The sequence below is a fragment of the Nymphalis io genome, chromosome 2, assembly GCF_905147045.1.
Source record: "Nymphalis io chromosome 2, ilAglIoxx1.1, whole genome shotgun sequence".
NCBI classification, from domain to species: domain Eukaryota; kingdom Metazoa; phylum Arthropoda; class Insecta; order Lepidoptera; family Nymphalidae; genus Nymphalis; species Nymphalis io.
In genome coordinates, this window is record NC_065889.1 from 6417412 (window position 1) to 6438811 (window position 21400).

At 36.6% G+C, this 21400-nt stretch overlaps 1 protein-coding gene across 3 annotated transcripts; it reads left to right on the forward strand.

Moving 5' to 3' along the window:
- The first annotated feature begins 600 nt into the window (after positions 1 to 600).
- On the forward strand, positions 601 to 21309 carry LOC126777913 (arginase, hepatic). Of its 3 annotated transcripts, none has more exons than XM_050501232.1 (7): positions 601 to 736; positions 17544 to 17698; positions 18267 to 18455; positions 18852 to 19038; positions 19375 to 19485; positions 20241 to 20368; positions 20901 to 21309. In XM_050501232.1, the coding sequence occupies exons 2-7, from the start codon at positions 17560 to 17562 to the stop codon at positions 21137 to 21139; spliced, it is 993 nt and encodes a 330-aa protein (XP_050357189.1). In that variant the 5' UTR covers positions 601 to 736; positions 17544 to 17559; the 3' UTR covers positions 21140 to 21309. The 3 variants fall into 3 exon arrangements, with proteins under 3 accessions (XP_050357189.1, XP_050357198.1, XP_050357181.1); XM_050501241.1 differs by lacking the exon at positions 601 to 736 and adding an exon at positions 16553 to 16699; XM_050501224.1 differs by lacking the exon at positions 601 to 736 and adding an exon at positions 17278 to 17455.
- The last annotated feature ends 91 nt before the right edge of the window (positions 21310 to 21400 follow it).

Here is a 21400-nt window from a genome sequence, read left to right on the forward strand (position 1 = left end):
AAAGCTAGGAGTTTCGGAATTCAAGAGATTTGAATTAACGGATAGAAATTCACTGCAGCAGCCAGATCTATTGCTTCATCAATATAGCTCCGCTTATATTGGCGATAAAGATAAAATATATTTACATTCGAAACTATTATTCACACTTTTGCTTAAATATAAATTATTATGAAAGTATGAGTGTTTTAATAATATAAGCAATGTTATGCTATGTCGTTATAACGAGGAATAAAACAAATAATTAGCATCATTAAACAGTAAAACAAATCTAAGAGGAACATTATATTAATTACAAATTATTACAAGAACCTCTTTTTATGGTATTTCGAGGATTCGTCTGGTCAAAATTGTCTGGGCTATCCCAGAGATACTATATTATATAATATCGAGTCCTATAATAATAATTACTCATATAAGTCATTTTTCAAGCAGATAAGAAAAAGAAAACTTAACTAAACATGATTTTATTTTCGATTACGATTTACGATTACGACCAATAATCCATAATGACCAATATATCTATAATGAAGTATGTAATGTTATAGAAGCACGAAAAAGCGAGATAAATAGACTCAATACGCCTCTCAAAGGGCTCAGTAAGTCGAAACTCACCGCAGAAAATGGTCGTGAAATGTTAGAAAGTGATATGCGACATTGACCATTATAATCATAACATTTCAAGAAAACTCGCATCAAAATAGTATATCACAGTATGTCTGTTGTCATCATTTAACGGGTGAGTAATAAAGGAATTTTTACTGAATGGCACTGCAGTATCAATCTTTTAACTCTGTTTTTTCCGTTGACCAAATGGATAATGTTACCAATCAAATAGATCAAGGAGAACAATAAACAATGGTATCATGAAGTTTGCACAGATACGTAGATCGTTCTATCGAATAAACTTAGAACAATGGCAGTATAGATTACATTCTTTTGAAGTTTAATTGCTTTTTAATTAGGTTGTATTCGAATATACCAGTGTCCGTTTTACCTTGATAATTTTAACTAAAAAAAAATCATAGGTCAGTGACACGCTGCTCTAATGCCAGGCAGAATTTTATCCGAAATATGCATGTTTTGCTTTACCGCCAAAAATAAGCGAAATCATAAACACAAATAAAGCAAATACTCAGTGGTTTTTGGACGGATTTGAACCGCAATATTCGCTTATTCTCTACCCATTCTAGCATCTGAGCCATCTCAGCTCTATAAAATACTTAAAGGTTAATATAGTTGTCACTTATCGTCTACGTTACTGAAGCGATTTAGATGATATTTATTGTGTTCATAAACTCATGATTGTCTTTAATTTCTCTCTCTACAATCTCTTTATTCTCGATACGATGATAGGACTTGAATATATATAAAAAAAATAAACTCTAAAAAGTAGCTAATTGATACGAAATTAACCCGAAATAAATAAAATCTAGGTAAGCGGTCCCGCGTGCATAAGTTAATATAACATAACTATATATATAATCATCAATATAAAAGCAGTAGACATTATTTATATTAGACAGAATTTTCGCGTTCTTTCCACGTAAAACGTGACTTGTTTCAAAACAAATTGAACAGCACAACCTTTGTATAATTTGATTTATCGAAATGAAAGCTTTCAAAGTATTTATATTCTGTCTGTATATCTTTTGAAATTAAGTGTTTATGTATTTTCACAATATTTTTGTTCCAACAAAAATTATGTTAAATTATTTTAGTTTTATATAAATCATTGGTTATACAATCATTAGTTATATATACAAATAATAATGTGTGTATTTATATATATATATATATATATATATATATATATATATATATGTATATATATATATATATATATATATATAATATATGTATATATATATATATATATATATATACATTCACATTCTGAACGGTTTATTTTTATTTATTTTTTACTTTTCCGAATTCGAAATACTTTAACAAAATTGCTTTAGGTATGCATTTACATAATGCATAAAATATTATGCAAACGTAGTCTAAGCCTTAATCCTTAAGTTAGTTAAGTTAGTCGGGGAGTAAAGGTTAAGCTTAATTGTACCCGTGCGAATTCTCTGCGGTTAGTTTGTAATATCAATATAAATACCTATATTGAAATTTAGAATCATTTCGTGAATATTTTAATGCAAAACATTTTTTATTAGAATATATTTTTTAACAATTTTATCGATACAGATGCCAATTTATTACCCTTTTCGCTGTGTGGTTACCATCCGCTCATCAATTATTCTGCCACTTGTGACAACACTTATCGAGGAGCAACATACAGTTGAATGAGAATAAAAGCTTGATTAAAAATTATATTCATTTAATTTTTATATTATTTATTATTATTTAATTATTATATTAATTTTTTAATATAATAATTATCGTGTTCCGGTTTGAAGGGAAAGCGAAACAGCGTTATTACAAACACACTAACCATCTACCTATATAAAATAATAATCATAATAACTTATTTGTTAAAAGAAGAATGTTTTACTTTAAATAATGAATGCAATAGTAAAATTGAAAGTAAAATTATTGCCTTATTATTAGCGCACGCAAGTTTTAAGCTTCCTACAAACGAAAAAAAACTGATTGTCTATGATTCACTTATATTTTCACTTCCATTTAAAGCACCTTAATAGAATGAGTCATGTCGGGTAACAGTTTGTAGGGCTTAGGCTAAGCCGGTTCGTGTAGCACTCACTTGTAGGGGGATTTGTCAAAACTGTTTGCTCTCTTTACTACATATATTTATGTATAAAATAAAATATCACAGATTTTTTATCCCGTACTTTATATTTCTTGCAGTGCCGTGTCTATGGACGAAGGTCATTACAAAAGGTTGATGAATTTATTAGTCAGCCTTCCTAAAACATAATATTCGTCAGAAACGTGTTATATCTATATATAATATATCTGACAAAAAATAACCATTGAGTTATTAATTTTAAGTATAAGTCCAATTTCTTTAATAAATTATTTTTATCAATATGAAGTTAGAATATTTCTCACAATTAACTAAAAAATAAAATTCGACGAGCCGGTTGGCGTAGTTGGTAGATACTTGCCTTTCACGCCGAAACGAAGGTTGTGCATGAACATGTCCGTTTATCCTGAGTCTGGGTGTAATTATCTATATAAGTATTTATTTACAAAAGAAAAGTAATATATGTAGTATATCAGTTGTCTGGTTTCCATAGCACAAGCTTTGTACAAGCTTAATTTGGGATCAGATGGCCGTGTATGAAAAATGTCCCAAGATATATATATATATATATATGTATATATATATATACATTAAAAAAACCAGAAATTTTTCGTTATAATATTCTTGTCATCGAACAAAATGTGTATAGAAATCGAATGCGAACATTTAATTGTCCATTTGTAGATTGTTATTAAATCGGATCCACTGAATTGACACGATTACATTAGTAATTGGAAAATAGTATTGTCGAAAGTGGCTTATTCGATTCGTTTGACATTTATTAACATGTAGAACGGGATTATTGCAACTAAAAGGTAAATAAAATATTTAATTTTGCTCCTATATATTTTTTATTCTATTTAAAATATATCGAATACATACTACATAGCTTGACATTTTAAATCGTAAGAGTAAAGACTAAATATAAGAAATATTTTCGTCCTCGTCCCATTTAGGAATTATATTATGTATTATTAATGCATTTATTAATTAATATTGAGCTATTCCTTCAAAATAAATTCGAAAATCAATGCAGAACTTGATCGTAAAATGTCAGAGTTGATTTGCGTATTTTTTTAATGAATAATTTTTTTTAATAATACCGATCGATTCATTAGTACATAAATCGATGATTATCTCTTATAGTTTTTATTACAGTTGCCCAGCATCTCAAAATCAAGTTTCAACGATTTCATTACGAAATACTTAATTTATCTACTGTTATTTATAAATTACACATATCAACCACAATTACACACTATATCCAACAAGCAGTTTACAAATTGGCTCAGAAACCTGCATCACGACAACTTTTTTACGTAGTATCTATAATAATAATAATCATTAAAATTGAGCCGTTATTAACTATTTAATACATTTACTTACGAATAAAATAAATCTAAATATCCAGACACAACTTATAGAGAGGGGGCAAGTGTTGGGTACCATGATTGGTACCTTTTTTGTACCACTGACAACAAGCAGGCAAATGTTACAAACAAACAAACTCGTATTCAAATTCATAATTTTATATACGATTATAATATAGACGTTTTATCATTGATACTTTTATCTGTCACATACACCGTATTTTTTCCTTCAATATATGATTCTGTTTGTATACAAAAAACAATATTTATTTACCAAACACTGTGCTATAAATAGTAGTTAAAGTTCTCAGACAAGTTTATAAAATCGCCGTATCCGCCTTAATGGCTCCCGGGGGACTATCGATGAAGAAGTTTTATCTAAAGTAAGGTATATATTATAGCCATGAGAAAAAACTTAGTATATTTTACGACCAGAAAAAGTGAACGCTTCATAGCATCATATCTCTCTAGCGAATGTCGTGTAACTAATTCTTATTAAGTCCCTATATGTATGTAACGTACAAAGTCCGCAGTGCAGGGTCGGGTTTTCCCGGGCAAATTCAGTTTAGAGTGTATTCTGCGAAAACAGATGTGATTAACGGTCCGTTCCTGACTTAGAATCGGTAGCGCCTTATCCAAAGTTGTGGGTGATATTAAAATGCTTAATTTATTTGCAAATAAGATGGTAAGTGGTCTTCTCTTCTAACAGGGCGTTACTTGTTATGTTCTTTGCCTTTTATTTACATAAATATTAAAGATAAAATGTTTTTACATAAACTACGCGCCCGATTTAAGGTCTTGCCTTGAAATTTTTTTATTTAAAGTGTTATAAACAAATATTATTCTCTTTTTAATTCTCAGACATTGACCGTGCCGTAAGAATAAAAAAAAATCACATTACGATTACACAACAAAAATGTTTACACATTTGTAAACTTTTCTTACATCAATAATTAAATCTTATTAATTGTTCAAAATTAAGCGCATTGTTTTTAATACATATCTGAATTCGAAATCTCTTATGTTGTAGTGCATTCTTGACCACGAAATTAATTCTGATTACAATATTTTAAAACAATGTCCACTTACATATAAGTTAGTTATTCAGCAATATTTAGTAGAGAACAGCACGAATTTATAAATGAAAAAACCTAATAATATTTTTAAAAAATTAATGGAATTATTAAAAAACAAAATGGCTTTAAATGTAACAAAATATAAGCATATTAAATTCACAAAAAACAAAAGTAAAAAACCGACAGTTTATAATGTAAGCAGGGAAGTTCTTATGGAGGTAGAAATACGGTATCTGGGTATAAATTTTGACTAAAAACTTAAATCTGACAAACATATTCAAATTTTAGCCCTCAAGGCATCAAGGATTTTTAATAAGAGAATCTTAGAATTTTTTTTTTTTTATATATTCGCCGGGAGGGCAAATAACTCTACTCCACCTGATGGTAAGTGGTAGTAGAGCCCAAACGCGACGACGGCCAGTACAGACGGGAAAAACGTTCTGCACTAGCCGCCTCCGCCTTGCCGGCCCGCAAGATGCCTCTTCACGCTTCGTTTGAAGGAACCCGGGTTGTAAGAGGAGGGGAACACGTGAGCTGGTAAGGAATTACATTTTTTGGAAGTGCGACAAAGAAAGGAGTTGCCAAATTTCTTTGTTCGCGATGGAATTAATGTCACAGTTAGGCGGTGACATCGAGAACCAGCTCGCGTGGACTTAAGAAGGAAGGGGGAAGCAGGAATTAGAGAGAATAATTCCTCAGAGCACTCGCCGTGATACAGTCGATAGAAAGCGCTCAGTGCTGCTATCTCACGACGCAATTGTAAAGGTTCAAGGGTGTTTGTGACCTTTACGTCGCCAATAATGCGTACGGCACGTCGCTGCAACCGGTCCAAGGCCTCAAGTAGGTACTTAGCGGAGCCATCCCAAAGGTGCGAGCAATATTCCACGCAAGACCGTACCTGTGTTTTGTACAGCAGGCACAGTTGTTGTGGCGTGAAAAAACGCCGCACCTTGTTCAGAACTCCGAGTTTCCGTGAAGCTGTTTTTATAACAGCCTCGATGTAATCCCTTGGACTAAGGTCGCAGCGAACGTCAATCCCCAGCATGGCGATTTTGCTTTGCATCACCAGCGGAGTACCACAGAGGGAGGGAAGAGGGGAAATTGTTGACTTTTTCGCCGTGAGAGCGCATACCTGTGTTTTCTTGGCATTAAACTCAACAAGATTATCAGAGCCCCATTTAGCGATGAGCTCTAACGTCCTATCGAGTTCAATGACAAGATCCCTCCGCCTCTCCTCAATTTCGCCCGCCCAGCCACTGCGCGTCCGTGGTATCCACCATGCACTGTACTATCGTCTGCATAGCAATGTATGTTCCCAAGAGAGAGCATATCATTGATATGCAGAAGAAAGAGTGTGGGAGATAGCACAGATCCCTGGGGGACCCCAGCATTCACTACATAGAATTGTGAAGCGCAACCATCAACTAAAACACGAAGGCTACGCTTGTGTAGGAAGCTGGCAATCCAGGTGCATAGCTGAGCAGGCAGACCATATGCCGGCAGCTTGAAGAGAAGACTTCTGTGCCAGACCCTGTCGAAAGCCTTGGAGATATCGAGGCTGACAGCCAACGATTCTCCATGCTTGTCGATAGCTTCACCCCAGAGGTGTGTTACGTACGCTAGAAGATCACCTGTGGACCGTTTTGGTCGAAACCCGTACTGACGATCATTAATTAAACAGTGATCTTCTAGGTAATGGATCAGTTGGTTGTTTAAAATCCGTTCCATCACCTTACAAAGTACTGAGGTGATAGCTATTGGCCGATAATTTGCCGGGTCAGACCGATCCCGAGATGGCCCAGTGGTAAGAACGCGTGAATCTTAACCGATGAACGTGGGTTCAAACCCGGGCGAGCACCTCTGAATTTACATGTGCTTAATTTCTGTTTCATTGTTTTAATTCATCTCGTGCTTTTCGGTGAAGGAAAACATCATGAGGAAACCTGCATGTGTCTAATTTCATCGAAATTCTGCCACATGTGTATTCTACCAACCCGCACTGGAGCAGCGTGGTGGAATAAGCTCCAAACCTTCTCCTCAAAAAAGGGAGAGGAGGCCTTAGCCCAGCAGTGGGACATTTACAGGCTGTTACTGTTACTGACCGATCCCCTTTTTTGGGAACCGCTTGCACATTAGCTCTTCTCCAAGCCTCCGGCACACATCCCGAAGAGAGAGAAATTTGAAACAGGCGCGTTAACACAGGAGACAGCTCCGCTGCGCACTTCTTCAGCACTATGGCTGGTATTCCATCGGGACCGCTAGCTTTCCGTACATCAAGTGATTGCAGCTCCGCACGCACATCACGTTGTCTGATTTTGATGTCAGGCATCGTATGGCCACATGAAGGTATTGTAGGTGGCAGCGCACTACAATCATCCATGACGGAATTGTCGGCAAAGAGTTTAGCCAGGAGATCAGCTTGCTCTTGCGGACTGTGAGCTAGCGATCCGTCCGGATTTCTGAGCGGTGGCAGCGAAGGTTGGCAGAAATTGTTTTGCATAGACTTGGTCAGACGCCAGAAGCTACGGGAGCCAATAGGATGCGAAACAAGTTCATGACCAATCTGTACAATGCGCTGTGCATCCGCTCTCGTGTATACCTTTCTACAGGACTTGGAATTTTTATTATAGTTTGCTTTCAGTGAGTCAATGTTAGATGACCCGCTAATGCAGCCGTTGATCCACTTGCGATATGCCGCCTGCTTAGATGATACAGCATCGGCACATTCACGAGTGAACCAACGGTTACGCGTACTCCTACTGACGAGATCTGAGCTGGGAATGTAGTATTCCATTCCCAACATGATCTCGTCAGCAACAGCAGCGGCACTAGCTGTCGGGTCATCCCCACTGAAGCAACGTTCCTTCCAAGGGATCGACGCATAGTAATCGCGCATACCGTCCCAATCCGCCGACTTATAGTGCCAAACGCGACGTTTGCATACCGCTAGTGACGGCAGCTTGGCCTGTGCCACTCTGGTAGATATAAGGCTGTGATCCGAAGAGCCAAGAGGAGCCTGAACCACAACCTGATATTCCACCGGGTGAGAAGTCAGCAGAAGGTCCAGTAGAGAAGGTGCTTGCCCATCAATGTCTGGGATCCTGGTGGGCTGATCAACCAGTTGGGTCAAGTCATGTGTGAGAGCAAAAGCATGAGCAGTCCTTCCAGCATGGTCAGTTTTGAGGGATTTCAACCATGATTCGTGGTGAGCATTAAAATCCTCCAAAAACACCAATTCCGCGTTAGGAAACTGCTCTTGCGCAGCATCTGCCACCCGACTAAGATGGTCAAATAATCGGCTTGTCTCCAAGTCACCATTGTGGGATCTGTAGAGGCACACGTAGACTCGGCTCTGACGAACCAGGTCCACACGTACCACCAACATGGAGAAGGAGGGGTCCTCCAAGCAGCGCAGTCGGTGAACGCAAACATCCGTCCTGACGAACAAGCATACTCCGGCTTTCGCTTTGAAGGATTCTTCAAGCGTGTAGCCGGGATAATTAAGGTAGCTGGTATGGGCAGGACGGAGTATTTGTGTCTCCGTGAGAAACAACATTGCTGGCCGTGCTGTCTCGAGATGGTGGTGGACAGCGTTGAGGTTAGTGTGGAGTCCACGGATGTTAGAGAACTCGACCTCAAACAGCGAGGGTATGGTTTGGGTGTGCACCGCTGTACGACCGTTATTTCTGTTTTGTTGCGCCATTTGGGAAAAATAAAATGGAAAAGAGACCTGAAGCGAGCGATGTATTGCCACGATAGGGATGGGCAAAGTGTGGAGGCGTGTTTCCCCAAGTGGTTGCCAAAAGGAAAAATACACTGACCCGCCGGACGGAAGGGCCCCCGAACCCCCCCGGAAGTGGCCGCCGGGACCCCACCTACCGGTCGCCAACCGGCACGACGGTCCACCCCGAGATTATGCGTGGCCTGATGGGGCAGCCTCACGAGCTGGTTAGGCACGCTCGGGCCCCTGTACTATGCCACGGGCGGCCAGCGGAACAGCCGTTTCTTCGGGTCTCCCTGTCCGGCAGGTCAATACAGATTCCCCCGGCATTGGTTCAACAGCCGTCTCCATTGGATCAACACCCATCGCGGCAATACTCGCTCGGGCTCTGGCTGTACGCTGGCTGACCTCGAAACGCGGCTGCAAGCCACTTCACGAGTTTTTCACCATGCGTACGGTGGTAACAAGCCAGGCGGATGTTAGCATCCTACCACCAGAAAATTTCAAGCAACCAACTACAAAAATTGTTAAGTACAAAGCATTGGTGAGAAGTAATTTAAAATACTGTAGCGTAGCTTGGTCTCGTAACTTTAAGAATCAAATCGATAGAATTGAGTCCATTCAGATAAAAATTATTGAACATTTAACTTTTAGTTGCCAGCTCAGCAAATTACTCAAATCTGTTGGAACGTAGAAATCTGTTTAATTCAAACTTATTACTAAAGCTTACTTTTAAGTTTCACAATCTGGTGTGAAACTTAAAACCCAGGTCAAATAATTAACACTTGTTTAGTAACCGGCTTAGAATAGTACTCCCCCAATCTCATCCCGTGGGTGTCGTAAGAGGCGACTGAGGGACGGGGAAAAGGGGGGATGGGCAGCAGCGTCCCCCCTCCCATTAACATCTTACCCCCTACTGCGCTCGCCAACACGCCTGCCCAGCGCGGCGAGTATGGGCAAACCCCTCCCTTAATGGCAGATGCGCCCAAAAAAAAGGCCCCCAGTTACCGGCAAGCCCGCTAGGCCCGACCAAGGTAGCGGTCGCGGTATCGGCAGGGCAGGGGGTGCTAAGAATCACCGGTTCACGGCAGGCTACCGTATAAAACGACTGAAAATGGCAACGTATAATGGACGCTCGATGAGGCTGGACCATCACCTCGCCGAATTAGAAGTAGAGTTAAGTCATATAAACTGGCATATACTGGGGTTATCTGAAGTCCGAAGACAGGGGGAGGACACGATAACTCTAGAGTCCGGTAACTTACTCTACTTCCGCGAAGGTGATAACCTCTCCCAGGGTGGTGTCGGTTTTCTTGTCAAAAAGGATCTCATTAGCAGCATTGTGGAAATCAGTAGTGTGTCGAATCGGGTAGCGTACCTTGTCCTAAAACTTTCCGACAGGTACTCCCTGAAGGTTGTACAGGTATATGCGCCAACTTCGACATACTCTGATGATGTGGTCGAAGCGATGTACGAGGACATCGCAAAGGCCCTCAACGACACCTCGAGGGCCCACTACAATGTTGTTATGGGAGACTTTAATGCTAAAGTGGGAGTACAAGATAGCGGTGAATCGAAAGTCGGACCTTACGGCTTGGGCTGCAGAAATCACAGGGGGCAAATGCTGGTAAACTTTCTCGAAGCGCAGGGGCTTTTTTTGATGAATTCTTTCTTTCAAAAGAAGCCTCAGAGGAGGTGGACCTGGCGAAGCCCCGATAACGTGACAAGGAACGAGATAGACTTTATCATTTCGAATAAAAGGCACATATTTAGAGATGTTTCAGTGATCAACAGGTTTAATACCGGAAGTGATCACCGCTTGGTTCGAGGCACTCTAAATATCAACTTAAAAGCCGAAAGATCGAGAATGATGAGGTCTACTCTCCGACCTACCATGCTCCAAGCTGCTCAAGGCTCCGAAAAGTTCCAAATGGAACTTCAAAATCAATTCACCGCGTTGGAAACCATAAGCAGCATTGATGAGAGAACCGACACGCTGGTCAAAATACTGCAAAACACATCCCGCAAGTGTTTTCCGCCACAGAGAAGAGACAACGCACCAAAACTCTCTGCTGAGACACTCGAGCTCATGAGAAAACGACGAGAACTACCATCGTTTTTGTCAGATAAGGCCTTAAACCGAACAATAAAAACGCTGACGCGACGCGATCTCCGACGCTCCAATACCCGTGCCATCAAGGCTGCGATTGAGCAAAATCGGGGATCGAAAGTGTTCGCTCGCAAGTTTGGGAGGCCGCGTCTGACAAAACTTAAAACTGAAAATGGTGGGGTCGTTACCTCTAGGCCTGAGATTATCGGAGAAGTAGAGAGGTTTTATGGGCAGTTGTTCTCTTCAAGATCGGATAAACCCGTGGGAATCAGTATTGATGACCAGCGCGCCCCTCTTATGCGCCATTACTCCGAGGAGCTCCCGGTCGTTGACCAAGGAGAGATTAGGGCGGCTCTAGAACAGCTTAAAAACAACAAAGCTCCGGGAGATGACGGAATCACAACAGAGTTGCTTAAGGCAGGCGGGACTCCGGTCCTGAAAGAGCTAGCAAGCCTCTTTAATTCCGTCATCCAACATGGCAAGACCCCGGAAACGTGGAGCGGGAGTGAGGTGGTACTGTTTTTCAAGAAAGGTGATAAAACCCTCTTGAAAAACTACAGACCAATCTCCCTCCTGAGTCACGTGTATAAGCTGTTCTCAAGAGTCGTCACGAACCGTCTCGCCAGACGACTTGACGAGTTCCAGCCCCCAGAGCAAGCCGGCTTTCGATCAGGCTACAGCACCGTGGACCACATCCATACTGTTCGGCAGATTGTGCAGAAGACCGAAGAGTACAATCAGCCGCTGTGTATGGCATTTGTGGACTACGAGAAAGCCTTCGACTCCATCGAAACCTGGGCAGTGCTCGACTCATTGCAGAGATGTCATATCGATTGGAGATATATCGAGGTACTGAGATGTCTGTACAACGCCGCTACAATGACTGTCCACATCCAGGACTGTAAGACGAAGGCGATCCAACTGCGCAGAGGGGTGAGACAGGGGGATGTAATATCCCCGAAACTGTTCACCAACGCGTTGGAAGACGTTTTCAAAACGCTGGATTGGACTAGGTATGGAGTCAATGTAAACGGCGAGTACATCTCACACCTTCGATTTGCCGACGATATCGTCATCATAGCAGAGTCGCTGGAACAACTCACCGAAATGCTGCGTAGCCTAGGCGAGTCTTCCCGGTGTGTCGGTCTCGGTATGAACTTGGACAAGACCAAGGTCATGTTCAATAGGCATGTCGTGCCGGGACCGATATACGTCGAGGGGAAACCTCTCGAAGTTGTTAGTGAATATACCTACCTAGGACAGATAATACAAGTCGGTAGGAACAACTTCGAGAAGGAAGCCGATCGAAGAATTCGCTTGGGATGGGCAGCATTTGGCAACCTTCGTCAAGTCCTCAAGTCGTCTATACCGCAATGTTTGAAGACGAAAGTCTTCAACCAATGCGTCTTACCTGCCATGACATACGGTGCCGAAACGTGGACACTAACTGCGGGACTAGTCCACAAATTCAAAGTCGCTCAGCGTGCTATGGAGCGAGCTATGCTCGGAGTATCTTTGAAGGATAAGATCAGAAATGAGATTATCCGGAAAAGAACCGGAGTCACCGACATAGCTTGCAAAATTAGCAGGCTGAAGTGGCAGTGGGCTGGTCACGTATGTCGTAGGACCGATGGCCGTTGGAGCAGACGAGTCCTAGAGTGGAGACCGCGAATCGGCAAGCGCAGCGTAGGGCGCCCTCCAGCCAGGTGGACCGACGACCTTAAGAAGGTGGCGGGCACCAACTGGATGCGGAAGGCGGAGGACAGGGAGCTTTGGCGCACCTTGGGAGAGGCCTATGTTCAGCAGTGGACAACGATTGGCTGTTGATTGATTGATTGATAGTAAACCAAAGCATCGCACAAATATTAAATTACATAGCTAATTATTACACGTGTATAATGTTTATGATGAGTATCAAAAGAGTGTCTAAATGTTACGTCCATTGCATCTCTGAAAAGGATCGTACTGGGCAGCAAAAATGATGTCTAAATTGATGCATTTTTTTTCATATATATTTTTTTTATTTTATAAATATTTTTACAAAAAAAAATATATATAAATATTTTTTTATCGTAGTTTTAAATATAAGCAGATGCTATATAGATATATATTAGATTAAGATATTGATTTTTGATTGTTATTTTATTTTAATCAGTGTACGTACACATTGTTGTAGAACCAAATAAAATAAATAAATTATTTAACTTTGCTAGTGATGTTTAAAAAATATTATTTTTAAGTATTGTGTCCGTTGTACTGAACTCAAAGAACTAATTAGTAAAAATGCATTCATTTCTCCCTAATTTTCGCAGCTAACTTAATTCAACAAGTGCTTTAAAGTGCTAAAATATTCATATTTTTTAAACAAAAGTCTAATTCAATTTACTTACATGAAAACTTCTCGCTTTCGGTTTCTTCATCATCGCGATCACTTTGGTAGTTTTCTTGAAATGCTACTAACTTGTACGATGCGCATAGTAATCAAAAAGTTTAAACATATTTTGGTAAATGTCTAATATCCGTTAATATTTTAATTAGGTAAGCTTAACAAGCACACACACATCAACTATTACTCCGATTATAATGGCAATTATACATTGTGATAGATTATAGTTTCAGCATGTGTATACATACATACAATATGTTTTTATAATATAGGTACATATTTTCACGTAAATATATGTAAATTTTTTGATTTTTATATTTATTATTAATTTTTATTTTTTAATATTATTAATTTTTATATTTATTGAAAAGTAAATTTTTTTTTTTTATTAATAGATTATTATTTCAACGTAAATGGTGAGAGAATTATAAGCCGGTATTTAAGATTCGCAGATCTTTAAAATTTGTACAAAAAAAATCACAACAGTATCAATAAGTTAAGTTTAAAAAAAAGCTTTAATATATTAATAAGAGCAAACATTATCATGTTTAAATATCTTATCCTAGTAAACAAGATATACACATATATATGTTTATTTTACTTACAATACTAATTGTTGAGATATTTATTGGAACTAGTTTCTGATAGTTGGAATATAGCTGGCATAGTGACTGACTAACTTCAATTGATATCATTCTTTAAAAACGCTTTGTTTATGGAATACGAGTATTTGTAAAGATCAAAGATTGGTTCGCGATGTTTTGGCTTGTGTTGTTGTTTCCAAAAACTTGTCACCGATATACTCATTAAAGCTCTCTTGTTTTGTCACTATGTGGTTAATGGTTATAAACGAATAATATTATACGAATATATCGCATAAATAGAAACCGTATTTTTATTATTTTAAAGTTTTAGACGAATTGAAATAAATACAAATATATAATAAAGTTTTTAGCATCCATGATCAGTTTCGATACATCTTCTAGTCGTAGACTTTTATCTTTTAAGGATGACATCTGTATACAGTTTGATGAATAATGCAAAGTCAGAAATATTTCCAATATAAATATAAACTTAATCTTTCCAAACTAGAAAGGTTAATGAGCGGTTGAAGTGTCATTAAAATAAACATTCGCTGTTTTGAACTACTCCCGGAATTGGAATTAAATAAATCCCAATTTTACTTAGTGATTTTATGTGCGTTTTAACGCTTCTCGAGTAAAATTAACGTATAAAAAATAGCTTTACTTTCGCTTCATTTTGCCTTTGCCAGTTCTATTAACCTACATCCAATTTCCCTCGAAATCCATCTCACTTATTAAGGTTGAGAGCTCTTTGAAATTCATAGCGTTCTAAGCAAACAGAAAATTATTAATAGCACTCAAGACTCATCCCCGTGTGGAGCTCTTCGCACAAGACGTTCAAGATGAACATGATAAGGCACACGTCTAAGTTGTTTATTAAAATACGAATATCGCGATGCCCTTGCAAATGTTCTAGGCTTAAAAAAATATTTATCGCCAGAAAAGGGAAAAAAAACATTATTTAAACGCCGTAAGAGAGAGGTAATCGAAATTTTAATATTTAAAATTACTTTTTCTACATCTGTGTAAATTTTAGTTTTTTTTTTAAAACAACAAAAGTATAAAATAAGGAAATAAAATACTTTCTTAACTTGAACGAATATTATAAATCATTTGATGTCAGAAAGAGTTTCATTTGTCAGTTACAATGTTACTTATGAATTATTTTTTCTAGAAATATTTATATTTCCTAGAAATGCTTTTCATACATGGCATCACATTATTCATAATGCTAGTTTTGAACAAAGGAAGCGTTATAGTTTTAGCGAATAGTAGCGACTGGGAGACAATTGAAGCATTAGCTGAAGAGCATCCATATGTTGTAGCTGTTCTGAATCATGAAAAGGATTATGTGTGCACGGGGACCGTAATAAATAAGATGACGGTACTAACTTCAGGAGGGTGCATAAACCCTGTACCGCTTTACGTTGCAGTCGCAACTGCAGTCTTTAGTAACAATGTCAATAACAATAGTATATTTAAAGTTTCTTTTACGAAATTACATGCGGATTTTATATTGGACATTCAAGAAGAAAATCTTAATATCAAACAAATGCACAGTAACATTGGTCTCATTTTTACTGTACAGCCTTTTCTGGATTATTTCCTAGAGAGTGCAATCATAGGTAATTACTATGCGTCTGAATTGAAAGACAAGAAACTACTCATGGTCGGATATGGACCCATTGGAGCATCTGAAGCGCTCGTCTTGCAACAGCAAACTTACCACCAAATAGCGTGCAAGAATCCAAAATGGTATTACTGTATTTGTGGAATTGAATACACAGCGATTACTTACGAAGAGCCTTTTGGTGAAGGAGCGCCGATTTTATATAAAAATGTCATTGTAGGCGTTGCGGCGAGCACATCCGGTTCTTTGGTTTTGAGTAGGAACATTAACTACAATATATTCACTGTCATAGGTCCCTACATACAATGGATTGAAAAATCAAACCTAAACTCAGTTTTAGAATTTAAAGAAAAAAAAAGTAACAGTGTCTGGGCAACGGGATGTGAAAATCATCTTCTTATCATTGTAACGAAAGTCATCATTAATAAATTAGTTATTTAAGGAATTATTTTATTTAATGTTAAAAAATTACCTAATCTTAAACGAAGATTGCGGATTCAAATCCTTGCAAGCAACACTGAGTAGAATGCTAGAGCATTATGACAGTTCTAATCATAAAAAATATCAAAGTTGGTTCTCGATTAACAATGCTATTGACATCATCATATCTTAAGAACATGCAAAAAAGCCTGAATTGATCCTTCCATGCTCCATCTTTTTGATGTCGGCTATAAATTTTGACGAAAAAGATTCTCCTTTTGTAACATAGAATAAATATTTATTAAAAATAAACACAAACTTAGTACTTTAACCATTCTATCGTTATTTTTTTCTTTTTAAACATCACGTCAAGTTAATGTTTGTTTTTAACCGCTATTTATAATTATGGTCTAAATAGTATGCTTAGTAAGAATCCATACAGAAATTAAAATAGCTTCGCCAATTTTCCAATTAAGATTAGCATAGATTAGCTAATTATAAATCGAAGCATGATGAATACTTATTACTATTTGTATTAATGCTCCGGAAACAATTAAAAATGAAAGTGTAGGTGTAGTTTGAAATAGAACAAACTACCATTTATATATATTTATCACTGTGTTACTAAAATGCCATAGGAGGAAAGTTGCAACGCTCGCAGTTCACAGTACACTTTGGTCTGGGTAGGTAACAATTATCCATCCACCAAATTATTATTATTTTTAAGAGGATAGTAGACTTTATCCCAGGAGAAGGACATTTACGATCACTTTTTTTATATCTTGCAACCCGAAACTAAGAAAAAATTGTAATAAGTATTGTTGTTTATTTGTAGATTTGTAGAACAAATTATTTAGTGCACCTTCTTGTACAAAAGTGGTAACTTGCAAAAACCCTTACCAGTAAATTTTATATTTTCTTTTCTACATAATGTTTGTTTTGAATTTTTAGTTTTGTTTTGAAAGTCTTTTTTAGTTTTGTTATTATTATTTTCGTTATTTTTTTATGTAAATAAATTTTATATTTTGTTTTGTAATATGTACATAAAGTCACATTTGATCAACATAGTTTTAATAACCATTTTCTTACCTTTTTGTAATGTTAATTTATTGAGTACCACTATGTACCATGTCTTTTTATTTTTTTATTCTGTTTAAAGTAATTATTTTATGAACTTAATGTAGTCTCGTATAACTGAAGTAGCACACATATTTTAAAACATTATTCCACGATGTAATGTGTCGTAAGTGTGTATTCTTTGTTGGAGATCCTTAATAAATGAATAAAACTAAACATTTTTCAACTAATCAACTAAAGCGTTAATATCTGTGTTTATAGATAATTATGATGCAAAAACATAGAAAAAATATTTATCATTAACCTTTGACTTCCCGAGATAATATGAAATATTCGGTCTCAAGCAAATTATCAGTTAAAATGTCAGTCAGAGTATCATTCTTAACAAGAAACAGTATTAATATATTTATGTGCTTTATATAATATTAAGTTTAAAATGAATTCCCTTAGAGTTTTCGTAAGAAATATGAGTCAAAAGTGGGAGCCCTTAAAAAAAGTGGGCATCATTGGAGTACCGTTTGAAAAGGGTCAGAAGAAGTATGGAGTCAGTATTGCACCGGCTGCTATTAGATCAGCAGGACTCATTGAAAAACTCAAGGAAATTGGTGAGTAAAAATAATATTATGTTGACATAGAGTCAGTAACTCTTTTGTGGGGATGCAATGTACACGGTTAGTTCTCACTCACACGTGGCTATTTCTTTCTGGTATTTAAACTTGGAAAAAAAATATAAAATAAGATTAAAAAATACCCAAACGCCGGGTTTCTAACGCCGATTGTTTTTATGTATGTGTACTTCCTTTTGCCGAACCGATGGTAGTGTTTACTTTGCCTATCTATTAGTAAATGAATCAATATTGAATAAAGACATTTTGAATTGAAAAACAATTGAATTTGCTTAAAAAGAATATTGATCATTGTTATAACCTTCTTTATATTAAAAAAAATGTCATTAAGGTAATCCCACATTTTATTAATATCTACTATTTTCTATCAAAGATTAGTCGTTCTTCTCTTAATAACTATTGAAGTTACAGACAAATTTAGTGTTAAATTTTAAAAATATTTAAACAGTTATGTACAGGCATTTTTAATCAACAAAATATAGTATCCTTATCACATAAATCAATCGCAAAATCAATACTTATGCTGCTTTAACATTTATGATCGCAGATGGAATGGATGTTAAAGATTACGGTGATATTGAGATCCCGGCATGCAATGAACCAATAAATGTGGATAATATGGCGCATCTCCCTTTGGTATCAGCGTGTAATAAGAATCTTTCCAGTAAAGTATCACAAGTTCTCAACGATGGGAGAGTAGCTGTCACTATTGGCGGCGACCATTCAATTGGCGTTGGTAAGACGATAAAAACACAAAAAACGCTATCATTCAAAACGTTAAATATGTGCCCTTTACGGTGGAAAAAAAATATCTACTTTAAATTTTCCAATTGTTCCATATTTCTATTCGCTACGCTTACGTTCTGAAATGACGTATTCTTATTGTTTAAAAAACTAGTAAAATCACCTCTTGGCTAATGTGTCTTCCATACGAATTGATGCATATGGCAGATTTTCATCCAATACAAGCAGTTGTCCTCCTGATATGTTTCTTCACCACCGAACATGAGAAGAATAATAAAACACGTAGTTTAGTTCTGCTTGCCCGAATTTGAACTCGCAATCTCAAAATCAAGTTTGATGCGTTCAGTTAATGATTGATTGACTGATATTGATTTTTAAATATTATCAGGAACCGTTGATGGTCACTACAGAGTGAACGAAGATATGATCCTCATATGGGTCGACGCACACGCAGACATCAACACCAACAAAACATCAGAATCCGGCTCAGTTCATGGCATGCCTGTTGCGTTGCTCGTCAAGGAGCTATCGGACTACTGGCCTTACTTACCGACGATGGACTGGCAAGTTCCTAAGTAAATTGTCTTCAATATTTACTTTGATTCGGCCCAAGATATAAAGAATCATTAATCGGATTTCCTTTTTATTGATATTGAAAACTACCAAATATATTGCGTTTACACTTAGCATTGCAATTGTATTAATGTTTTTTTATTAGCAAAAACAATAATCAATTCTAAAATTAATCGACTTACATTACATATTACCACAAATAGTGTAAAAATGTAAATATATATATAATATATAATAAATTAAAAATAATATAACATTTTCTAAGTAACATTAATATGTGTACTATGACTGTAGCTGAAATACGTTCTACATTTAAAAAATCTGAAAATTCTTTACAGATTTTCTATAAAGAATCTAGGATACGTCGGCTTGCGATCCGTAGACGAATACGAGAGGCTGGCAATAGAAAAATACGACGTGCCCGCATTTGCAATGGAAGATATCGAGGAGTAAGTTAAATATTTACATCACTAAGCGCACCAGGCTGAAATTAAATGTTGCCAAGTGCTACATCACTTTGGCTTGGTATTTAAAAAACGATTTCATTGAATAGGGATGCCTTTTTATTTATAAATACAAAAAATAGTTTCAATCAATTAAAGTTGTTTAATAAAAATTTAGGTACTGGTGTTCGCTAAGTGATCGAAATTCGACCACAATAACGTGTAACAACTTAACTACGCGATAACACGAACAAAAGTAGATAACAAGCTCTTTTATATTACATTTTTTTAATGATAACATTAAGCTCTTTAATAGCTAATCTAGCTCTTCAATAGCTACCAAAAAAAAAGGCCAGAAAAAAGGCACTATTTTGACTTTGCCTATTTGTATAATACATATATATAATACAAATATACAAATGTGAGACTAGTTCTATGTAGAATTGCTAAACAAAATCAAAATATTAATATTGCAACAAAATATTACATACACACTTAGTGATCATCTTAATATAGTCCATCTCCAAAAGGTCTACACTACTCTCCTTCGACCCTTCTATAGTCTAGAGCAACTCTAAAATGTATTCATGATTCTAAAATAACGTTTTTAAAACAGAATTATATTATTTCTTTAAAGAAAATATATGTTTTCAATACAATAAAAAAACCAATTACATTGTAAGTACCATTCTATCACGATTTAATAGACACTTGATATTAAATAAAACTACATAAATTGTAACCTCTAATCGTTTTAACAGGCACGGCATCCAAAAATCCATAAATCATATTCTTCACCGGATTGATCCTGAAGGAAAGAAACCAATCCACGTCAGCTTCGACATTGATTCCTTGGATGCGTTAGAAGCACCCAGCACTGGCACTCCGGGTTAGTACCAACAAATAACTAATTTCTTCATTTTGTTTGACGTAGCAGCAAATCTTTAGCGACAATTATGTTTGGGTAAATTTTTGCTTGTGATGGAATATGTTTCTTGGATTTTATGGACCTATCTAGATTTGCTTTCATTATTTCTACGATTCCCAGTATTGTGAGCCGACGCGTCGAAATCGCGTTAAGCAATTCTCGATAAATAATGTAAGAGAATCCAGCTTAGTTAATAATAGTTTTACACATGAATATATATGAGATTTTTAAGGTCTCTTTTTCTTAGTTTCGATTTCGGTAGGTAGGTGTCGCAAAATAAAAATTAGAGTTAGATAATACTTCTTACGATTGCATTTTTCACATCAACATAGAGAACCCTAAAGTTTTTTTAATTCTGAAAACGAATGTACATGCGTATCTAATTAATCTTACATCTAAAAATTTGCCTACCTATCATAAATAAAAATATTTTTTTAAATGTCTTTGCATGAAATAAGGTTGTACCATATTATTTACTAAATTTAACTTTCAGTCCGCGGCGGCCTTACACTCCGAGAAGCTATCCAGCTGATGGAAATTATTCACGGGACGGGTCGACTTCGTGCCATTGATCTCGTGGAAATTAATCCTGCACTCGGCAATGATGCGGACAGAAAGAGGACTATTGATGCAGGCTTATGTGTACTACGAGCGGCCTTGGGTTTCTCCAGGCGTGGTACCACACCGAGAGGCATTTTGGATCTACCGGTACAGACGCCACAATCTATGTAATTCCGCTAGATATCTTGATATCAAGCAATATTGCAAGAGCGAGCTTACTCGAGGCATTATTTTCTATTGATGATTTAAATAACTGTCATTAAGCGTCCTTGAATTCTAAAAAACACTTTAAATATCTTATTTTAACTGTGAAGAATAAAGTTTATTTATTTGCTTATGAATTTTATGTTTTTCCTAAAACCTATACTTCGACATTATATAAATGAAATAATTTGAATTGAATTAAATTTGAATTATAGAAAATGATTCTGA

Bases quoted from the DNA above. Each gene is read 5' to 3' on its own strand.
- LOC126777913 (XM_050501224.1), top strand. From the start codon at position 17,418: ATGAAATATTCGGTCTCAAGCAAATTATCAGTTAAAAT. The intron at 17,456-17,543 runs GTCAGTCAGAGT...GAATTCCCTTAG, and splicing joins AGCAAATTATCAGTTAAAAT to AGTTTTCGTAAGAAATATGA. The intron at 20,369-20,900 runs GTTAGTACCAAC...TTTAACTTTCAG, and splicing joins ACCCAGCACTGGCACTCCGG to TCCGCGGCGGCCTTACACTC.